The sequence below is a fragment of the Lissotriton helveticus genome, chromosome 7, assembly GCF_964261635.1.
Source record: "Lissotriton helveticus chromosome 7, aLisHel1.1, whole genome shotgun sequence".
NCBI lineage: Eukaryota > Metazoa > Chordata > Amphibia > Caudata > Salamandridae > Lissotriton > Lissotriton helveticus.
In genome coordinates this window covers 1153813973-1153832127 of record NC_136068.1, presented here as the reverse complement: position 1 = coordinate 1153832127, position 18155 = coordinate 1153813973, and the positions used below count along the sequence as shown (strand labels likewise).

Sequence of the window (18155 nt, the reverse complement as noted above, 5' to 3'; positions counted from 1 at the left end):
TTTTGAAATGTGGGTGACATGTCACTTGTCACTCTCAACCAATGGGACTTCGAGGATTTTTAAAAACTTTCCTTCGCTTAGTTTAGCTAGCATAGAAAGGTATAAAAAGTCATGCCCTTAGGGATGGGCTGGCTGCTGCTTTCTGACTTTCCGATGAGGGTGAAGTGCTGCTGGACTTTGCGTGGAGCACGTAAGAATCCTCAAAGAACTTTACTTTATTTTCCTTTTATTTAGTTTAGCTAGGGACTTAGGCTTTAGAAATGCTAAACTGCTAAAATCTTACTTAAACTTTGAATTTCTTACTAAAATGTATTTTTCTTATGAAGCTTTTCAAACATGCTTACTTTAATGCTAATAAAATTACAATAATAAAATTACATTTTGAAATACCATAATTTAGTAAATAAAATCTTACTTTTGACAAACAAGCTGGTCTTGATTATTCAGAAGTGTAGGTTACTATTAGCTAGATCCCATCGCCAATGGTGGTCGTTTAAATGGTTAGGATTTATTCTAATGACAATATTCTTTCCGCAGATGTATAAAATTGTATATAGTTTGTAAATAATGTGTATATAGATTTAATCTGACCACCTGATTCAGTAGGCCCAAAATATGTCATGTTTATAAATGGGTCCATAAATTAGTGTAGAAATTTGTTTATAGGTTATGAAGTTGGGTAGCGTTGTTTATGATATATTTTCTATAGGCCGCTGGATCAATTCTCTGGTAGCAGAGGATGGTTGCTAAGGGTAACCAAGGTAATATGTTGGTTGCTAAGGGTTACTAAAGTGTTATGGTATGGAAATAGGATCGATGTTTTAACACATGTTGAGTTTGTTTTTCGTGCTATCTGTAAGCTATACCGGTATAGATTGTGTGGCGAGAAATTAGTCACGCAAGTCATCTGTTCTGTTTGCAGTGATATCGCCGAGTATGAAATCCGTACAGGACTCTCACCTGTTTATAGAAATCATGCACCGTTAGCAAAATAACGACGTTATCCGTACAGGACTCTAACCTGTTTATAGATATAAAACATGTACCCCTACAGGACTCTAACCTGTTTATAGATAATCATGCACCGACGCTACTCTGCCCTTCATTCAAGCTCGGATATAACTAATACTTTTATCACAGTGAGTTTTATGGAAGGCGCTTTGTCCCTATTCTCATGCTGCTCTAATTTCTTAGAAAACCTTAGCCCAAAGATTAAGGAGTTGAAACAAAGATTACCTTGTTTTAATTGTGGCAAAATTGGACATTGGAGAGACGAGTGTCCTAAACCTCCTAGAAACTTAAAGAATCCCTTATTAAATCCACAGATGCAGAATGGTGTTGACCTGCAGCAACAGCTACAGATGCAACAGGGGTTAAACGAGTTAAACATTCAGCGACAGCAACAGCAACAGGTGAATAACTGTCAGGATCAATTGCCACAACCACCATTTCCGAATTGTGGGGGAGTTCAAAAATATAATCCAAATGTGGGATTTCAGGGAAATGAACAGGTAATAAGACCGCAAAAACAGCAAAAGCAACAAAGAGTGCAAATGCAAAATGCTTCACAACAATTTTTGTTAACAGAAAGCCAAGACAGTGATTCTGATGAATATTGCTGACGGTGCCCGAGAGAGGAGGAAGAGTGTGTTGTTGGAGCCACTCTTGAGGTTGACCAGTCCGGTCCATTTGTAAACGGGAAAGTTAACGATGTAGACATCACTTTTCTAGTGGACACTGGTGCTACCCGTTCTACTGTTAGATCAGTGGAAATTGAAAACCTACCTCTCTCTGGGGATACCATCCAAGTTGTTGGAGTAAGCAATCAACAAATTAAAACTGATTTAACTGATCCAGTTCCAGTTGAAATTGGAAATTATAGAGATAAACACAGATTTGTGGTTTGTAATAGTAGTCCAGTAAATTTACTAGGCAGAGATATTCTGTGTAAAATGAATTGCAGAATATATTGTTCTCCTGATGGAGTTGAGTTACAAACAATGGAGGAAGATGGTTTATACAGAATGACAATGATGATGATGGAAGCAGAAGAAACAAAATTGTTTCCTGCATTTGAAGAGAAAGATTTGCCTGAAGAGCTCAAGGAAACAGTGAAATCTAATATATGGGATTTTACTGGGAACGAGATGGGTCTGATGAAAAACGTAGATCCAGTAAAAATTACATTGAAACAGGGAATAGAATTTCCTAACATTAAACAGTATAAAATGAAAGCAGAAACAATTGAAGGTATTACACCTATAATTGAAAAATTAATCAAACAAGGTGTATTAAAAGAAATGGAGAGTAGTCCTTGTAATTCACCAATTATGGGAGTTAAAAAGTCAAATGGAGCATTTAGAATCGTACAAGATTTGAGAAAGGTTAATCAAATAGTTGTTCCATGTTGTCCTGTGGTTCCAAATCCAGCAGTAATTCTGTACCAGATTCCACATGATGCTGAATGGTACACTGTCATTGATCTTTGCAATGCATTCTTTACTGTTCCCTTACATCCAGACAGTTATGAAATCTTTGCTTTCAGATTCCAAGGTAAGACTCTCGGATGGTCAAGAATCCCACAGGGCTTTACAGAAAGTCCTTCAATCTTTAATGAGTTGTTAAAAAGATCTTTGGAAAACTTGGATTTACCAGGTAGGTCTACGTTAGTGCAGTATATTGACGATTTGTTGATAGCTGCAAAGACAAGAGAAAATTGTGTGACAGACACAATAATACTGTTAAATCGCCTTGCAGAAGAGGGACATAAAGTGTCTCCAACAAAATTGCAATTTTGCAAACAAGAAGTAAAATACCTTGGTCACAGAATTGCAAAGGGGAAAAGGCAAGTAACAGTTGAGAGAATTAAAATGATTCAAGCAATGCAACCTCCAAGGACACAAAGACAGGTCAGAATGTTCTTAGGAATGGTTGGTTACTGTCGACAATGGATAAGTGGATTTTCAGTAATTGCAAAACCACTACAGAGACTGACAAAGTCTGATGTAAAAGATCCAATTATTCTCAATGAAATTGAGATGGAATCCTTTGAGAATTTGAAAAAGAGCTTATGCCAAGCTCCTGCTTTAGGTATGCCGAATTATGAGAAAGATTTTGAACTGTATTGCAGCGAGAGAGAAGGATGTGCATTGTCTGTATTAATTCAGAGACATGGGAATTTAAAGAAACCTATTGCATACTTCTCTGCAGTTCTCGATCCCATTGCAAAAGCATTACCGGGTTGCTTGAAAGCAGTTGCAGCTACAAGTGTTAGTCTTGAACAGAGTGAAGGAATCATCATGGGATTTCCTGTAAAAGTTTTTGTGCCTCATTCAGTTGAAATATTGCTGACAAGAGGTAAAACTCAGCATCTGACAAGCAGCAGATTAACAAAGTATGAGAAAATCATACTAGGAGCAGATAATGTTTCGATTTCAAGATGTTTGAATCTGAATACTTCTACATTACTGCCTGATTCTGAAATCGTTGATAACATCGAAACAGAACATGAATGTTTAGATGTTATGGAATTCTGCACGAAACCAAGACATGATATCAAAGATAGACCTTTATCTGAATCAGATTTTGTCTACTTTGTAGATGGCTCTTGTTTGAGATCAGAAGGAGGTGTCTTGAAAGCCTCATATTCAGTCTGCACAGTTGCAGATGTTGAAGAAGCATCATGTCTTGAAGGAGTTCGATCAGCACAAGTGGCTGAATTGATTGCTTTAATTCGTGCTTGTGAAGTATCAAAGGATATAAGAGTTACCATCATTACTGATAGTCAGTATGGGTATGGAGTTGTACATGATTATGGACAACTCTGGTCTCAGAGAGGCTATATGACATCAGCAGGATCTCCAATTAAAAATGCAATTTTCATTAGGAGATGAATTGAAGCAATACAATTGCCGAAAGAAATCGCAATTGTCAAGTGTGCAGCGCACACTAAAGGAATTGATTATATTTCAAAAGGCAATGCATTTGCAGATGAAACGGCAAAATACTGTGCAAGAAAAGGTTATTCATACAATCGGGAAAGGAGTAAAGAAACTGATTCAAATTCATTAATGCTAACAACAGTTGTAGAAACATGGAATGAGATTAGAGACTTACAAAATGAAGCAGATGATGAGGAAAAAGATCTGTGGTTAAGATCAGATTGTAGACCACGTGAAGAAGATGGAGTGTGGGTTTACAAAGATGGCAGAATAGTCTTACCGAATTGTTTAATTGCAGATATGGCCAGATTATATCATGGTCCAGCACATCTTGGAAGAGATTCTATGATTAGACTTTTCAGAGAAACTTGGTTCAATACTAAATTCAGAACAATTGCAGAATCTTTTTGTCAAAGGTGTTTTTGTCTTGCCAACAAATGAATCCAAACAGAAAGTCATTGGTGGGGACAGGAATAATTGGTCGAGAGGGTGGTCCTTTTACCAGGTTACAGATGGATTTCATTGAAATGCCCTTACACAATTGCTTAAAATATGTTCTTGTAATCGTTTGTTTATTTTCAAGATGGGTAGAAGCATTTCCTACAAGACATTGTGATTCAATTACAGTAGCAAAACTACTGCTCAGAGAAATTATCCCAAGGTACGGTTTTCCAGTCACTATTGAGAGTGATGGAGGAAGCCATTTCGATAACAAACTGATGAAATTAATTTGTGAAGCTTTGAGCATTGAGCAGAAAATACACTGTGCATACAGACCAGAGGCATCTGGGGTAGTTGAACAGATTAATGGAACAATTAAAAACAGAATTGGAAAAATGTGTCTTGAAACAGGTGTAAAGTGGACAGATGCTCTTCCACTTGTTTTAATGTCATTAAGAAGTACACCAGATAAAAAGACAGGTTTGAGTCCTCATGAAATTTTAATGGGAAGAGTTATGAGGCAAGCTTTTGTACCTGTAGGTAAACTGTTGAGCATAAATGACAGTGCTATTTTGGATTACTGTAAAAGGTTATCTGATATAGTGACTTCTGTGTCTAATCAGGTGGGAACTGAAGCACAATCAAATGAGAAAGTTTTGACACATGACCTGAGACCTGGTGACTGGGTCAGAACGAAAGTACATCGGAGAAGAAATTGTCTGGCTCCTAGATGGCAGAAGCCTAGGCAAATAATTTTGATCACTACTAATGCTGTAAAATGCAAAGGATTGAAACGTTGGATTCATCCTAGTCATACTATTCCAGTACCAACTCCTGAGAGTTCTGATGTTGAAAGTGATACTACAGATGATTCTGAATCTGAAGCAGAAGGTGAAATAAATCCAGATCCTGAAGATCGACAAGAAGGTCGACATCTGGAACCTGTATCTGTGAATGAAAATTCAACAAGAAAAGACTTGGAAATTATTGAAATTGATTCTGAAGGTGAAGAGAATCTGTTAAAAGGAAAGATAACTGAGGATTCAGTTGTTTCTATTAAAGACAGAGAAGCGAAACAAAAAGAAGTTTCAGACCAGGAGAGTATCGAAAAGCAGAAAACAAGCTCTGAAGTAAGGAACAGAAATCCAAAATCTGGGAAGTTGGAGGTAATTGAAGAAGAAGAAGAAGACGAATTACCAAGTACCAGTATTGGAAATCAGAGAAGTGTTCCTGAAGGAGTAAAACTGCCGAATAGAGAAGTTCCTGAGTCAATTGAAATTTCAGACTACGAAACTGAAGAAAGTGACGTGGATGGTGCAAGTGAAAACAGAAAGAAAAGGGCTTGGAAGTCAGAATCAAATGCTTCTGAACCAAAGAAGAAATACGTGAGAAAGGCAGACTACTGGCCTGGTGGAAGATTGAGAGTCAGGTTGATCAAGAAACCTAAAGAGCAAGTTGAAGAAATCAGTAGTCAAAAGAGTCCTGGAAAGGAAGTGGGAGTTGGAAGGAAAATTGAAGTGGTGTCGAGAAAAGGAAAAAGAATAGTGAGACCAAACCAGAAATACAAGTCTCCTGAGTGGACTTATTTAGTAATTCCACCCGTTATTGACATTTATGGTAGTAGTGAAGAAGAAAACGAAATAGGAGAAATTAGTGACAATGATTGAAGTACAAAAATTTTAATTCGGCAAAAGGCTGAAGAAATTTTGTTAGCTGACATAAGGTCGAAGAAAAACTGTTTAGTTGAAGAAATCTTATGTATGACATAAGGTCGAAGAAAACTTGTTTAGGGTTTTAAAAATAAAATTATTTTAAAAGGGGGGTATAAATAGTTTAAGTCTTAGAAATTTTAAAATTAATTTTGTTTTTAAATTTTGTGGCAAAACTAACCAAAATGCCTTATGTTAAGGAGAGCACTTCAAAGTGTTCTGTTTTTAAGAGATGCTGTAAGATGACTCTGGTGTGTCTGCTCATTTTAATTCTGCTCTGGTTAGTTTTAGCTGTGATCATTCCATTAGAGATGAATAGAGAATTACACAAAGTTAACATGACAAGCAAAGCTTTGGTTAGTCAAACTAAACATAGTGCATCTGCTAAAGTTATTGATCATCAACCTAACTTTCATCAAGATAAATCTATTAGTGATTTTTCAAGTAATACATTCACAAAGCTTTTGAGTGAATATGTCAAGGTAATGGATGCAAAAGACTGCTATGTCTGCGTCAAGTTACCTGCTTCTGTTTCTGAGGGAGTGACATACAATATGCTTCCTCTCACATATGGTGTAACATGTAGTGTGTTAACTAGCTTATTTTATCAAACTGGACGCTTAGAATATTACTATTCAGATTTTGACGAGATTTTTGCGAATATAAAAATTGAGGGTGCTTTAAATAAGCACAAGAAAGCCAAACAAATGAGAGAATTTTTCCTTGTTACTAATGAACTCACTTACGAGTATGCTTACAAGAATAATCTAACATGCAAATTGAGTGCTGAGGGAAAGAAATTTTTGAATGTGGTTGAGGAAAGAAGAGCAATTTACAAAAGAAATGAATTAGTCAAGCAGACTAAGTCAAAATTCTGGCAAAAAGAGGATGAGAAATTAAATGGCAAAATGCTTGAAAATGTTGCAATTCACATAGATAAACCAATTAGTGGAAAGCTTTGCATTAGAAGAGATAATACACTTTTTGATAATTATTTTGTAGGTGCAAGTAACTGTGAAGATACTTATCAGATATTGGGAGGTTGGGGATTCAAAGGTGGAAAAGATCCAATCTTCCCTGGGATTTATTTTGTTTGTGGTGACAAAGCCTACTACAACCTTCCAGACCATTGGTGTGGAACTTGTTATGTGGGAATTGTTTTTCCTAAAGTGTTTCATGTTGATAGAGATTCAGAAGGATTGTTCAAAATTCATAATTATGTAAATAGAGTCAAAAGAGAAACTTTTACAGAAGTTCTGGGAGATATTTTTCAAGCAGTAATACCTTTTGTTGGTATAACCCTAAATGCAGGGAGAATTAGAAAATTGTCCACAATTGTTGACAGATTGTCAACAGACACAGCTGATGGATTCCAATTAGTAAATGTTGAAGTAGTTGCAATCAGATCTATGGTAATTCAAGATCGACTTGCTTTAGACATACTCCTAGCAAAAGAGGGAGGAGTCTGTGGCATTTTACATGTACAACATTGTTGCACATATATACCTGATGAAAGTAAGAATATTGAGATGTACATTAAAAACATTACACAAATGCATTCAGAGATAATTCCTTTAGAAGAAGATGATTTTACAGGGAAACTTTCAAAAAGGTTCCAAGCAATTAAAAATTGGTTTCATGATATTGGTAGTTCAATTCTTGGTAAGATTTTGGCACCTTTGATTATAATAGTATTCATTTTTATTTTGACAAAAATAGGTTGTTTGTTGCATAAGAGAAAGAAGCAGTTGAAAGAAAAGAAAAGAATCTATAAACTTAGAAAAGAAGAAGAAAGGGAGATTGAATTACAGGAGTTACATAGAGAGTGTTATGCTAATTCCAAAGATTATGCAGAAACAGATTTTTAGGATTACTGATACAAATGAATTTGAATCAATTTCTCGGAAATTTAAATTACCAAAATTTTGGGTGTTGGTGTGGTGATTTGTTAATCACCAGATGAGGGAGTTGATGGAGCGAGATAGAAAACAAAATTTTGTTTAAACTCGCAAAGTCACATTTCCATAACATGAATAATAAAATTAATAAATTGTGATGTATCGTGTTAATACAACCTAGATTAAACTTTACACATGGGGGGGACTAACATGTGTGCTCATAAACGTGCATAAATGTTGCATCTTTTTGTTCGTGCAAAATAATAAAAATAATTTGTTGTTTTCGTTTTTGTCATTACTAGCTGCAGCAAATTTAAAAGGAGCATGTGCTTATTTTGCTTTTCCTTGTCTATGTGATGTCATTTCTACTATTCTAGGTGCAAATAAGTTTCATGGATTAATGAAGACTGGTAGATATAAACGCTGCTTTATTTGTTTGCATTTGCTAGGTAACATTAGACTAATCGGGAGGGTTAATTAATTAGTAAAACTAGGGTGGATACAGAATCAACATTATTTCTTTAATTAATACTTTTCTTGTTTTTGTTTATTACTAGAAAGCATAAGTTGCCTACTTTTGGGCCTAGTTTGCTCGAGTTTGCTAAAGCTGAATTTTACTTCTGTACAAGTCACGAGAAGCCCATCCTGAAAAAGTGTTCGTCAAAGCTGCATTCACTAAGCAAATCTGACATGCTGTCACCATTTTGTCGGACGTGGCCAAGGTCGGAAGCAAGTGATAAAGGACAATTTTGTCAGCTCTAACTTGGCACCCGCGGAAATGAAATGAACACTGTGAGAACATTAATTTACAATTGTTGCAAACCAAGGAAGCTCCTGGTTGCATTCGGAAAAGACAATGGTCTTTAAGAAACGTGACCTAATGGAACTTTTGAAATGTGGGTGACATGTCACTTGTCACTCTCAACCAATGGGACTTCGAGGATTTTTAAAAACTTTCCTTCGCTTAGTTTAGCTAGCATAGAAAGGTATAAAAAGTCATGCCCTTAGGGATGGGCTGGCTGCTGCTTTCTGACTTTCCGATGAGGGTGAAGTGCTGCTGGACTTTGCGTGGAGCACGTAAGAATCCTCAAAGAACTTTACTTTATTTTCCTTTTATTTAGTTTAGCTAGGGACTTAGGCTTTAGAAATGCTAAACTGCTAAAATCTTACTTAAACTTTGAATTTCTTACTAAAATGTATTTTTCTTATGAAGCTTTTCAAACATGCTTACTTTAATGCTAATAAAATTACAATAATAAAATTACATTTTGAAATACCATAATTTAGTAAATAAAATCTTACTTTTGACAAACAAGCTGGTCTTGATTATTCAGAAGTGTAGGTTACTATTAGCTAGATCCCATCGCCAATGGTGGTCGTTTAAATGGTTAGGATTTATTCTAATGACAATATTCTTTCCGCAGATGTATAAAATTGTATATAGTTTGTAAATAATGTGTATATAGATTTAATCTGACCACCTGATTCAGTAGGCCCAAAATATGTCATGTTTATAAATGGGTCCATAAATTAGTGTAGAAATTTGTTTATAGGTTATGAAGTTGGGTAGCGTTGTTTATGATATATTTTCTATAGGCCGCTGGATCACCCTGAACAACATTCTTGGCCCACATCTACACGCCACCGTCGACCTCGTTTCAACTCTGCCCCACGCTCCTCTTGAAACCCTCCTCTGCCTCGCAAGCCCCGTTCAGGCATTCGTCCCCACTCATCAATCATCCCAAATCCCCCTCCTCGTGACTGCCTCTGAGATCACGAGATCGATGCCTGCGGCCTGCCTCCTTGACGTCGCACGCGCATTTTGCACGAGCCCGCCCCAATGCGCATGATCGTAAATCTCGGCTTGCCGGCCGGCAGCAGCAGGTGCATTTACGATTTATTTAATACATTATTCTTGGGAATACTCTTCCAGCAGAATTATGCATTAATTATGCAGCAGATTTAGCTGCTCCTGAACTCGGTGACGGTCACGGACCGTCACCAGGGCCAAGGTCCCATTCCAAACCGGCCCCCTGGCACAAAACCGGCCACCTGGCACAAAACCGGCCCCCCACCCCGTCCAGCCGACCGGGGGATTGCCCGGTGCCCGGCATTGCCAGTCCGGGCCTGATGAAGAATAGCAGAGCCATGGCGTGGCTTTGTGCAGTAAGATCACAGACGCACGCTAAATTTCTGTTAAACCAGAATAAATGATCTCAAGTATTATTGGAAATTTCATGTTACACTAGTTATGTGAAATTCCTGAAACAGAACTATTATGACACGTTGCGTAATTGCATGTCTTTTGCTGCTAAGATTGTGGCAAGCTGCCAAGATCTGGAATAACGCGAACAACCAGAAAGCAAGCAAATACTATTTGAGGTGAGTGTGTTTGTGTGCTATTTCTTGCACACATAATAAGTCCTCATGTCCAATGTGACACAAGGACGCATTCCCTAGTGAAATATAGTCCTATTTAACAGTTTTGCTTTTCCAACAATTATGTGTAATTTGTGTTTATTGTCATAGATGTTTTTGATTATTAATACATTGCATATTTTTGTATGTATGACATGTTTGTTAATCTTTGTGCACAGCTGGTAGAGGAGACTGATTTTATTTTATGTTCCTTTATAATGAAGTTAATCTAGGCCTATTTGGTCTGAGGAGGGTTTTGTTTGTTGTCAAAACATTGGTCGAGACATTGCTTTTACCTCTAGCAAAGCTATATTGATAACCATTGATGGCCTCGAGATCAACAGATCTGAATGTGTTTACATGTGTCAGGAGTTGTTTATGCCTCAAGTTATTACCCAGAACTATTGAACTGCTGAAGCCCTAGGACACAATAAATTGGTATTAGGAATAGTTTGTTGTAGGAGAAATAAAGCATCAATATGTGGAGGTTTTGGACGCTCCCAGAACATCAGAAAATGTGTGGATTGTGGATGGCCAGGTTAGGCTTGACTTGCAAAATGAGAATTATGATACATCATGTAATTCAAGCATGTAATTGTATTTCTGACACAAAATGCACTACTGCTTTATTCCATGATTGTTTTTGTACGCTTCAGAACGGGGTGATTGTTCTTGACGTTGTATTCTTCCCATATTATATGAATGATTCCTCTAAAGTTACTGACAGACTGCTTAAAATGCATTTCTTAAGGCCTGGAAGTGTGTCGCCCCATGAAATGTATTCTGCACTGCCTACTTCACGGTGATGTTTATATACAACCGAGCTGCAGTATTCATGTTTCCAAGACTACAGGCTTGATTTAGACTTGCGAGATAACTGAAAATCCTCCAGGAAGTGCTAAATCCAGCTGAGAAGTAATCAATTGAACTTCTTTCATCATACCACCAATCAATTAATTATTGAGTAATCAGAGAATTTCCTGTGACCACTTAGCTCCAATTCTGAACATTATCGACCACATCTGAAACCAGGAGAAATTACACCAGCTTTTATTTACAGCAAGTGACCAAACATAGATCGCCCTCCCTCATGGTGTAGACAGGAATGGCCTAATCTAATCATGTGTGCAGTCCAATATGGACTGACATGTTCCAGCTGAGGAGATTCACCAACTATTTAGTAGATGAGTTGGCCTTTCAAATAACTCACCCAAGAGCTTAAATAAATACTATGGGCATGATTAAAAGTGACGCGAAACAGAATTACGGTGAGGAATTCCAACGCACCGGGTCATGACTAGCTCGGTGTTCACGCACCTGGTTTTCCTTGGTGCAGAACACTGGACACAAATTTATCTGCCAAAAGATCATTTTGATAAAAACAGTTGAGGCTTTACACGCCCCTGCCTGATGTTTTATTCAGACAAGAGGGAGCTTTTTCTAAGGCAAGTGTGGAACTATTTTTCCCTTTTCTTGCCAACCCTTCCTACTGGTCTACATCCCCATCCCACACAGAATTCCTCTCACACATTTACCACCGTGTGAGCAGGTGGTCCATGTGTGTGTCAAACCTCCTGGAACAATTTTGCGTTTGTAGAGTTTTGCTCCCTTCTTATGGGTTTAACTCATAATTGCACAGTCATTTGTAACTAGTAATCATGGCCTATAGCGTCTACAAAAAACGTAATACCATCATGCTATGATAACTTGCCCCTACTCATACTCCTCATGACTGACCCCGTTTCTTAATCTTTATATTCACCTATTGTAATAATGATGCTTACTTGCTCATTGCTCTTTGACACTGCCTGCTGTGAACACACTAGAAGCCACTCAAGAGTATGCTAAACTAAATTGCAAGGACTGACACCTCGTGCTCTAGATTGAAAAAATGAATTACCGTAGGTGGTAGCCAATGCCCCACTTCCTCTTCAGAAACATAGATGTGCCGACACACTTCAACCTCCCTTTTGACAGCACAGCTTTCCGATCTGAAAATAAAAAACAAAAACATTCATGTTTTTACCAAAATAGAGTACGAAGGATTGATTGTCAGGGGGAGAACTGATATTAACCTCATTAAAGTAAATGTCAAGACAACATTACTTGGGCTACAAAAATCTGAAGTACTCACCGAAAATCGAGTAAAATGTTCTCACAATTGGAAGTGCATGAATTATCCTTAAACGTGAAGTGCAGGTCTACAAGAGACTGTCTTCTATGCAAGAATCAAGATGTCAAGATGTCGAACAAGAACGGAGTTTCATCCATGTGAGCCAGAGGCCATAACATAGACACCACTTAGTAGAAAAAATGTTCTAGTAAATACACGCACTGCTTAATTCTTCCTCTGTAGCTTCTCAGAAGCGGAAGGCTCCTTCAAGGCTGTGAAGGAGTATTAATAGACATTAGAAATTTTGAGGGTTGGATGCTTCATTGAAGTCAATGAAGTGGCTCAGGGCTAATGACGGCGTGTATAAGCCTTCTGCTCCAGCATTCCAATGTGTGTCTTTCTGCTGCTCCTTTTTAATTTACAACATTATACTCTCAATGGGTGGAACATTCTTTTTTTTTACTTCAAATCATTTTGATTGAATTTCAAGAAATCAACACATAAATAATAATAATTACAAAGCATAGGAATTACAAAGTAATAGAAAACAATAGAAAACGCTAAGTTACTCAAGTGCCTTACCATGATAGTTGGAGTGATACCACAGTGACATACAGGAAGGTAGTCAGGTACATTTCTTCCCCGGATTATAATGAAAATACCATACATTGTAGTGCAGGGGTGACAAGCAAGTACAGTTTACACAGTTGTGATAGCAGGAAATAGAATACAGTACATGAGTATCACCATATAGGATTCTGTAAACATTGCATTATAGGGAGTTGCATCGGTTGTCATGGAGGGTCATATGCAAAGGAAGAGACATCAAGGAACTACCATAGTTTCTTGTGTGATTTATGCCAGGGAGGGGCATGAAGTGCAACATCGTCTGCTCCTCTGAGGATGATAGCCATTCTTGCCACATCCTAAATGAGGTTTCTTTGGCGTTTTTCCACTTAGGCAGTACAACATTAGAGGCTAAAGTAAACATAAGATCTAACAAGTATCGATCATTCACATCTGTGATCCTAGGGTCCAGAGCACCTAATAGGATGATGTGAGATTTACAGTTCCAGCATGTAGGGCTCTCTCTGAGGTTAAGTTTAAAAATTCTCTCGGGGGTCCTGTATCTTCCATTTATACGCAATAGTTTGGTTTGCAATATAATTGGAAAGATTTTATTCGAGAAGGGAGTGATATGTATTCTCTCCCAGTCGAATGGGATATTACTAGAGCTGTGTTCAGATTCCCATTTTACTTGAGATTTGCGAGGTTTGGGGGATAGAAGTTTATATATGTTAGAGACGGCGTGTCCTGACCTTAGTAGCTGTAGCATCTTTGAGAGTATCAATGGGTCGGAAGGTTTAATACAGAGCATAGTGAGACGTGATTTTAGTTTTAGGAATTTATAAAAGTCTAATGGCTTTAGCCCATGTCGAGACTGGAGGTAAGGGGAGAGACCCTGTGAAAAGATCTTTGACTAGATCTATGCCACTTTTAGACCAATGTTCCCAATGGATCATCCCTCCATCAACTTTCATATTTAGGTTGTGCCAGAGAGAGGACAAGTTGGACTTGTTGATTTTTATTGTTGATAGGTGTTCCAATCGTAACATGGCTCTTTTAATGTTAAGCAAAATATATTTTGAGTGGGGTAAAGAGGATATATTCATGGTGAGGAGAGAAGGCAGAGGCATATCGTTGATGATTGATCTTTCTATGTCCATCCAAACTGGTGTATAGTCTGCCTGAGGGAGTAGCCAGTTAGAATCTTGTTTAAAAAGATACGCGGTTTGATAGTTCCGAAAGTACGGGAGGACCAGACCACCTTTTTCTTTGGATAATTGAAGTTTTTTCATAGATATTCTGGGTCTCTTACTTTGCCAAAGGAACATGTTAAAAAGTTTATAGATTCTACTCAGGAAGTGATTTGAAAACGTCATTGGTAACATGCTGGCAAGATAGTTAACAAGAGGAGCAATCATCATTTTTAATGTCTCAGCTCTTCCCCACCAGGATCAAAATTTAGGTGACCAGCCCTCTAACAACAAAGAGATTTTCTTGATGAGAGTATTTTCATTGGTCTGGAGTAGGGGGTGATAAGATCTCTTGTGAAGTCCAAGCCTAGATACATGAAGCACTTAGGTTGCCATAAGAGTCCTGAGTTACCAATAACTTCTTTCCCACCAAGGTTATTCGGGAGCTTTACCCCTGTCTTGTCTTTGTTCAACTTGAACCCAGATACTGCAGCAAAGTCATCTATTGAGGACATGAGTGCAGGGATAGCAGCTTCCACATTCTCAGAAACAACTAAGACGTCATTGGCATAAGCAGTGACAGTGCAGTTGTTGAAACAGATCCCTGTGATCTGTTTATTGTTCCTAAGGTGATAGAGGAAAGGTTCAATAGCAAGTAGGAATAGAGAGGGTGAAATAGGGCAGCCTTGCCTTGTTCCCTGCTGTAATTGAAAGGAGGATGAAAGGCAGCCTCCTGCTCTGACCCTGGCTGAAGTATTAAAATATAGTGCCATCACCATAGGTGTAAAATTCTCACCTAAGTTGAATTTATCTAGTGTTGCTTTCAAGTAGGCCCAATCAACTTTGTTGAAAGCCTTTTTGGCATCCAAAGTGATAGCCACTGTTGGCGAGACAGTAAGTTCTCTAGAACATGAGCTAGGATACAAGTATTGTCACTAGTCTGTTTTTTAAAAAGCCAACTTGTGAGGGATGGTTAAGATTGGGTAGAAATTTTTTAAGGTGCCTGGCAAGGATCCTTGCATACATTTTGCAGTCTAATTTAATTAGAGATATCAGCCTGTAGTTTTTAGGGAGTGTTGGGTCCTTACCTGCGTTGGGGATTACTGCTATGATAGCCTCTGATGTCATCCCATTAATCTGCCCAGAGCCACTAATTTCGTTGAACAAGTTTAAAAGTGGGAGACTCAGTACCGAAGAGAAGCATTTGTAAAATTTGGCATTAAACCCATCAGGTGCTGGGGTCTTAGCGACGTTGAGGGCCTTTATCGAGCTTTCGATTTCTGAAGCGGTAATTGGGCAGTTGATTGCGATTTTTCCTTCTTCTGAGAGGGTAGGTAATGTGCAGTCGTTTAGGTAGTCCTGTATTGTTGTATTATCCAGAGCCTGGTTCTTACTATACAGGGCACTATAGAAATTCTTAAAAACATCTGCGATTTTGTCTGGGTCAGAGTGAGCTAAACCTTTGTGATCTGTTAAATTCTTAATCGTGTTCTTCTGTAGCTTAAACTTTAGGTATGGTGCTAAGCTCTTCCCTGCCTTGTTGGATTCACAAAGCTTTATGCTTCTTTGCTTATTTAACCATATCCCTGCTCTGTCACTGGGAATTTTATTATACTCATATTTCTTTTTCACTATTTCGTTTATGACTACGGTATCTCTGGATGTTACATGTTTCTCTTCAAACATAGCAATCTCTTTTTCCAACATTACAATATTGTTATTGGAGTCCCTGTTCATGGCAGTTCTAACTTTAATGATCTCTCCTCTGATGGTGCTTTTTAAAGCCTCCCATCTTGTAAGGTCCGATGTATCTCCCATTTTAATAACCGTGAGTTAGTTCTGTATCGTGCTTTCAATGATTTGTCTGTGAGACTCTTTTTCTAAAACTTCGTTATTGAGTCTACAGAGGGTTTTTTTTTTTAAAAGGCTACAGGTCAGATATAGATAAGGTAATACATGAGAGGTCTGAGATCACTCTTGGTTCAATCAAGGTTTGTTCGATCCTGGCTATGGCGTTACCTCAAATAAGCAGGTAATCAATGCGTGTATAGGAGTTATGTGGGGCAATGAGTTGAAGGCATATTCCCTCCCTGTGGGATTGTACAGCCTCCAAGTGTCTACCAAATTGAAGCGTGTGCAAAGATTAATAAGGGATTTGTGGGAGTTGTTGGAACAAAAAGGACAACGTGAGTCTCTGTCTAAGGCCGGGTCCAGGTGCAGATTAAAATCGCCCGCTAGTACGTGCATAGCAGTATCTCAGATTATATCAATTTGCTTGCTTAGATCTACCCAGAAGTCAGAGTCATCCCTATTGGGGGAATAAACATTTGTAATGTAAAATTCTGTATTGTCCTTTGATAGTTTTGTTATAATCCATCTCCCTTTAGTGTCAGTTGAGCTTGACACCATTTCTATGTTTGATTTTTTGGCTACTAAGGTCAGGACAACATTCTTTTTTCCTATTGCATCAGAGCCAGCCACATCACTATAAAACCTACTCCTAAGTGAGTTGAATTGTTTAGAGTCGATCTTCATCTCCTGGAGTAGGACAATTTTGCCCTTCTGCTTATGAAGATAATCAAGGATTTTCCTCCTTTTGACCGGGTGATTTAAGCCCTTAACATTAAGTGAGACTATCTTGAGATTGCCATGGGCCAAAGCCCCTGGGGAAATTTTTTACATCATAAGTGCATTATAAACATTGTAAGTGATTCTCTAGTTCTATAGTAAGTTTGTGCAGTTTGCACACTATATAAGGAGAGGTTGGGACCCCATTTTGTACATGCCATGAAGTTAATGGGAACAATTTGCGTTGATTCGGTTAACCATGTTTACATATCACGTATGTGAGCCTTACCACTCAAAGAGGTACCATCTGTATGTACAAGATTCTCACTGCAAACCAGATTCTCACTGCAAAACATTTGATCTCTAAGAGAAGACATGGGATTTGACATGGGACTTGAGTAAAGAGACTTGTCATATATATATATATATAGAGCATACCGTTCAGAAGGGTGTCACCTTTGTAAGCAAACACATCATAGCAAGACAGGGAACTTGATAGAAAAAACATGGCAGATGAGTAAAGAAACATGTCACATATTTCGTAAATACCATACTTCGAGCTACCCCATGCAAATGCAAGGTTGTTACTATTGTAACTGCAAGATGTTGCATTTACTTGAGAGAACATGGTACCTGGGTAAAAAGATACGGCACAGCTATCGAGCAGATCATTCAATGTGGTATCACCTGTATGTGCAAAGTTGTCACTGCGGAAATCACTACAAAAAACATCACTTTTGGAAAGAGGCAAATCACTTGAGCAAAGAAAACAATTCTGATCAGCATGAAAAAGACTGCAAGCAAAGGAAAATGAAATAAGAAAAAGAAAAGCAAAGTCCAAAACCCTAACCCTACCCACTCTCATCCCTAATCCTCCCACCCAAACCTGAAAGTAGGTAAGTGACATGGTGACAAGGTAAGAGAGCTCCCTCCAAGTGGTAGCCAGATTAGAGTGTTTTGAATGCATGCGTCCAAACTGGGGCTTAAGTAATAATAAACTTCAGCGTTAAAGAACTGAGAACTGAGGATTGAGCATGGTAGTATGTGATATGGATCATTGCAATACATAGACGTACAGCTAGTCTGTACATTACGCCTATTAACAGTAAAAAACAGCGTGAAGCAAATATTGGAATGTACCCAATAATCTAGCAATGTCTATTGGTAAACAGTAAGGCCTAGCTGACTGCCTAAACATTAACAAGGTACCTGGTGCCCTGCATTAAAGGCCTAGACTAGGGCCAGGTTCAATCCGGACTGGATATTCAGGCCAGGTATAAACCCTTAACCTGTGTCATTAACACAGAATA

General features: G+C 38.1%; 1 protein-coding gene across 1 annotated transcript in view; it reads right to left on the bottom strand.

Moving 5' to 3' along the window:
* The window catches only part of LOC144770057 (ATP-binding cassette sub-family A member 10-like), a 1719125-nt gene that overhangs the window by 1109106 nt on the left and 591864 nt on the right, over positions 1-18155 (bottom strand). The window contains exon 16 of the mRNA XM_078654288.1: positions 12308-12398. Within this exon, the coding sequence (XP_078510414.1) occupies positions 12308-12398 (91 nt within the window). The remainder of the gene's footprint in view (positions 1-12307; positions 12399-18155) is intronic.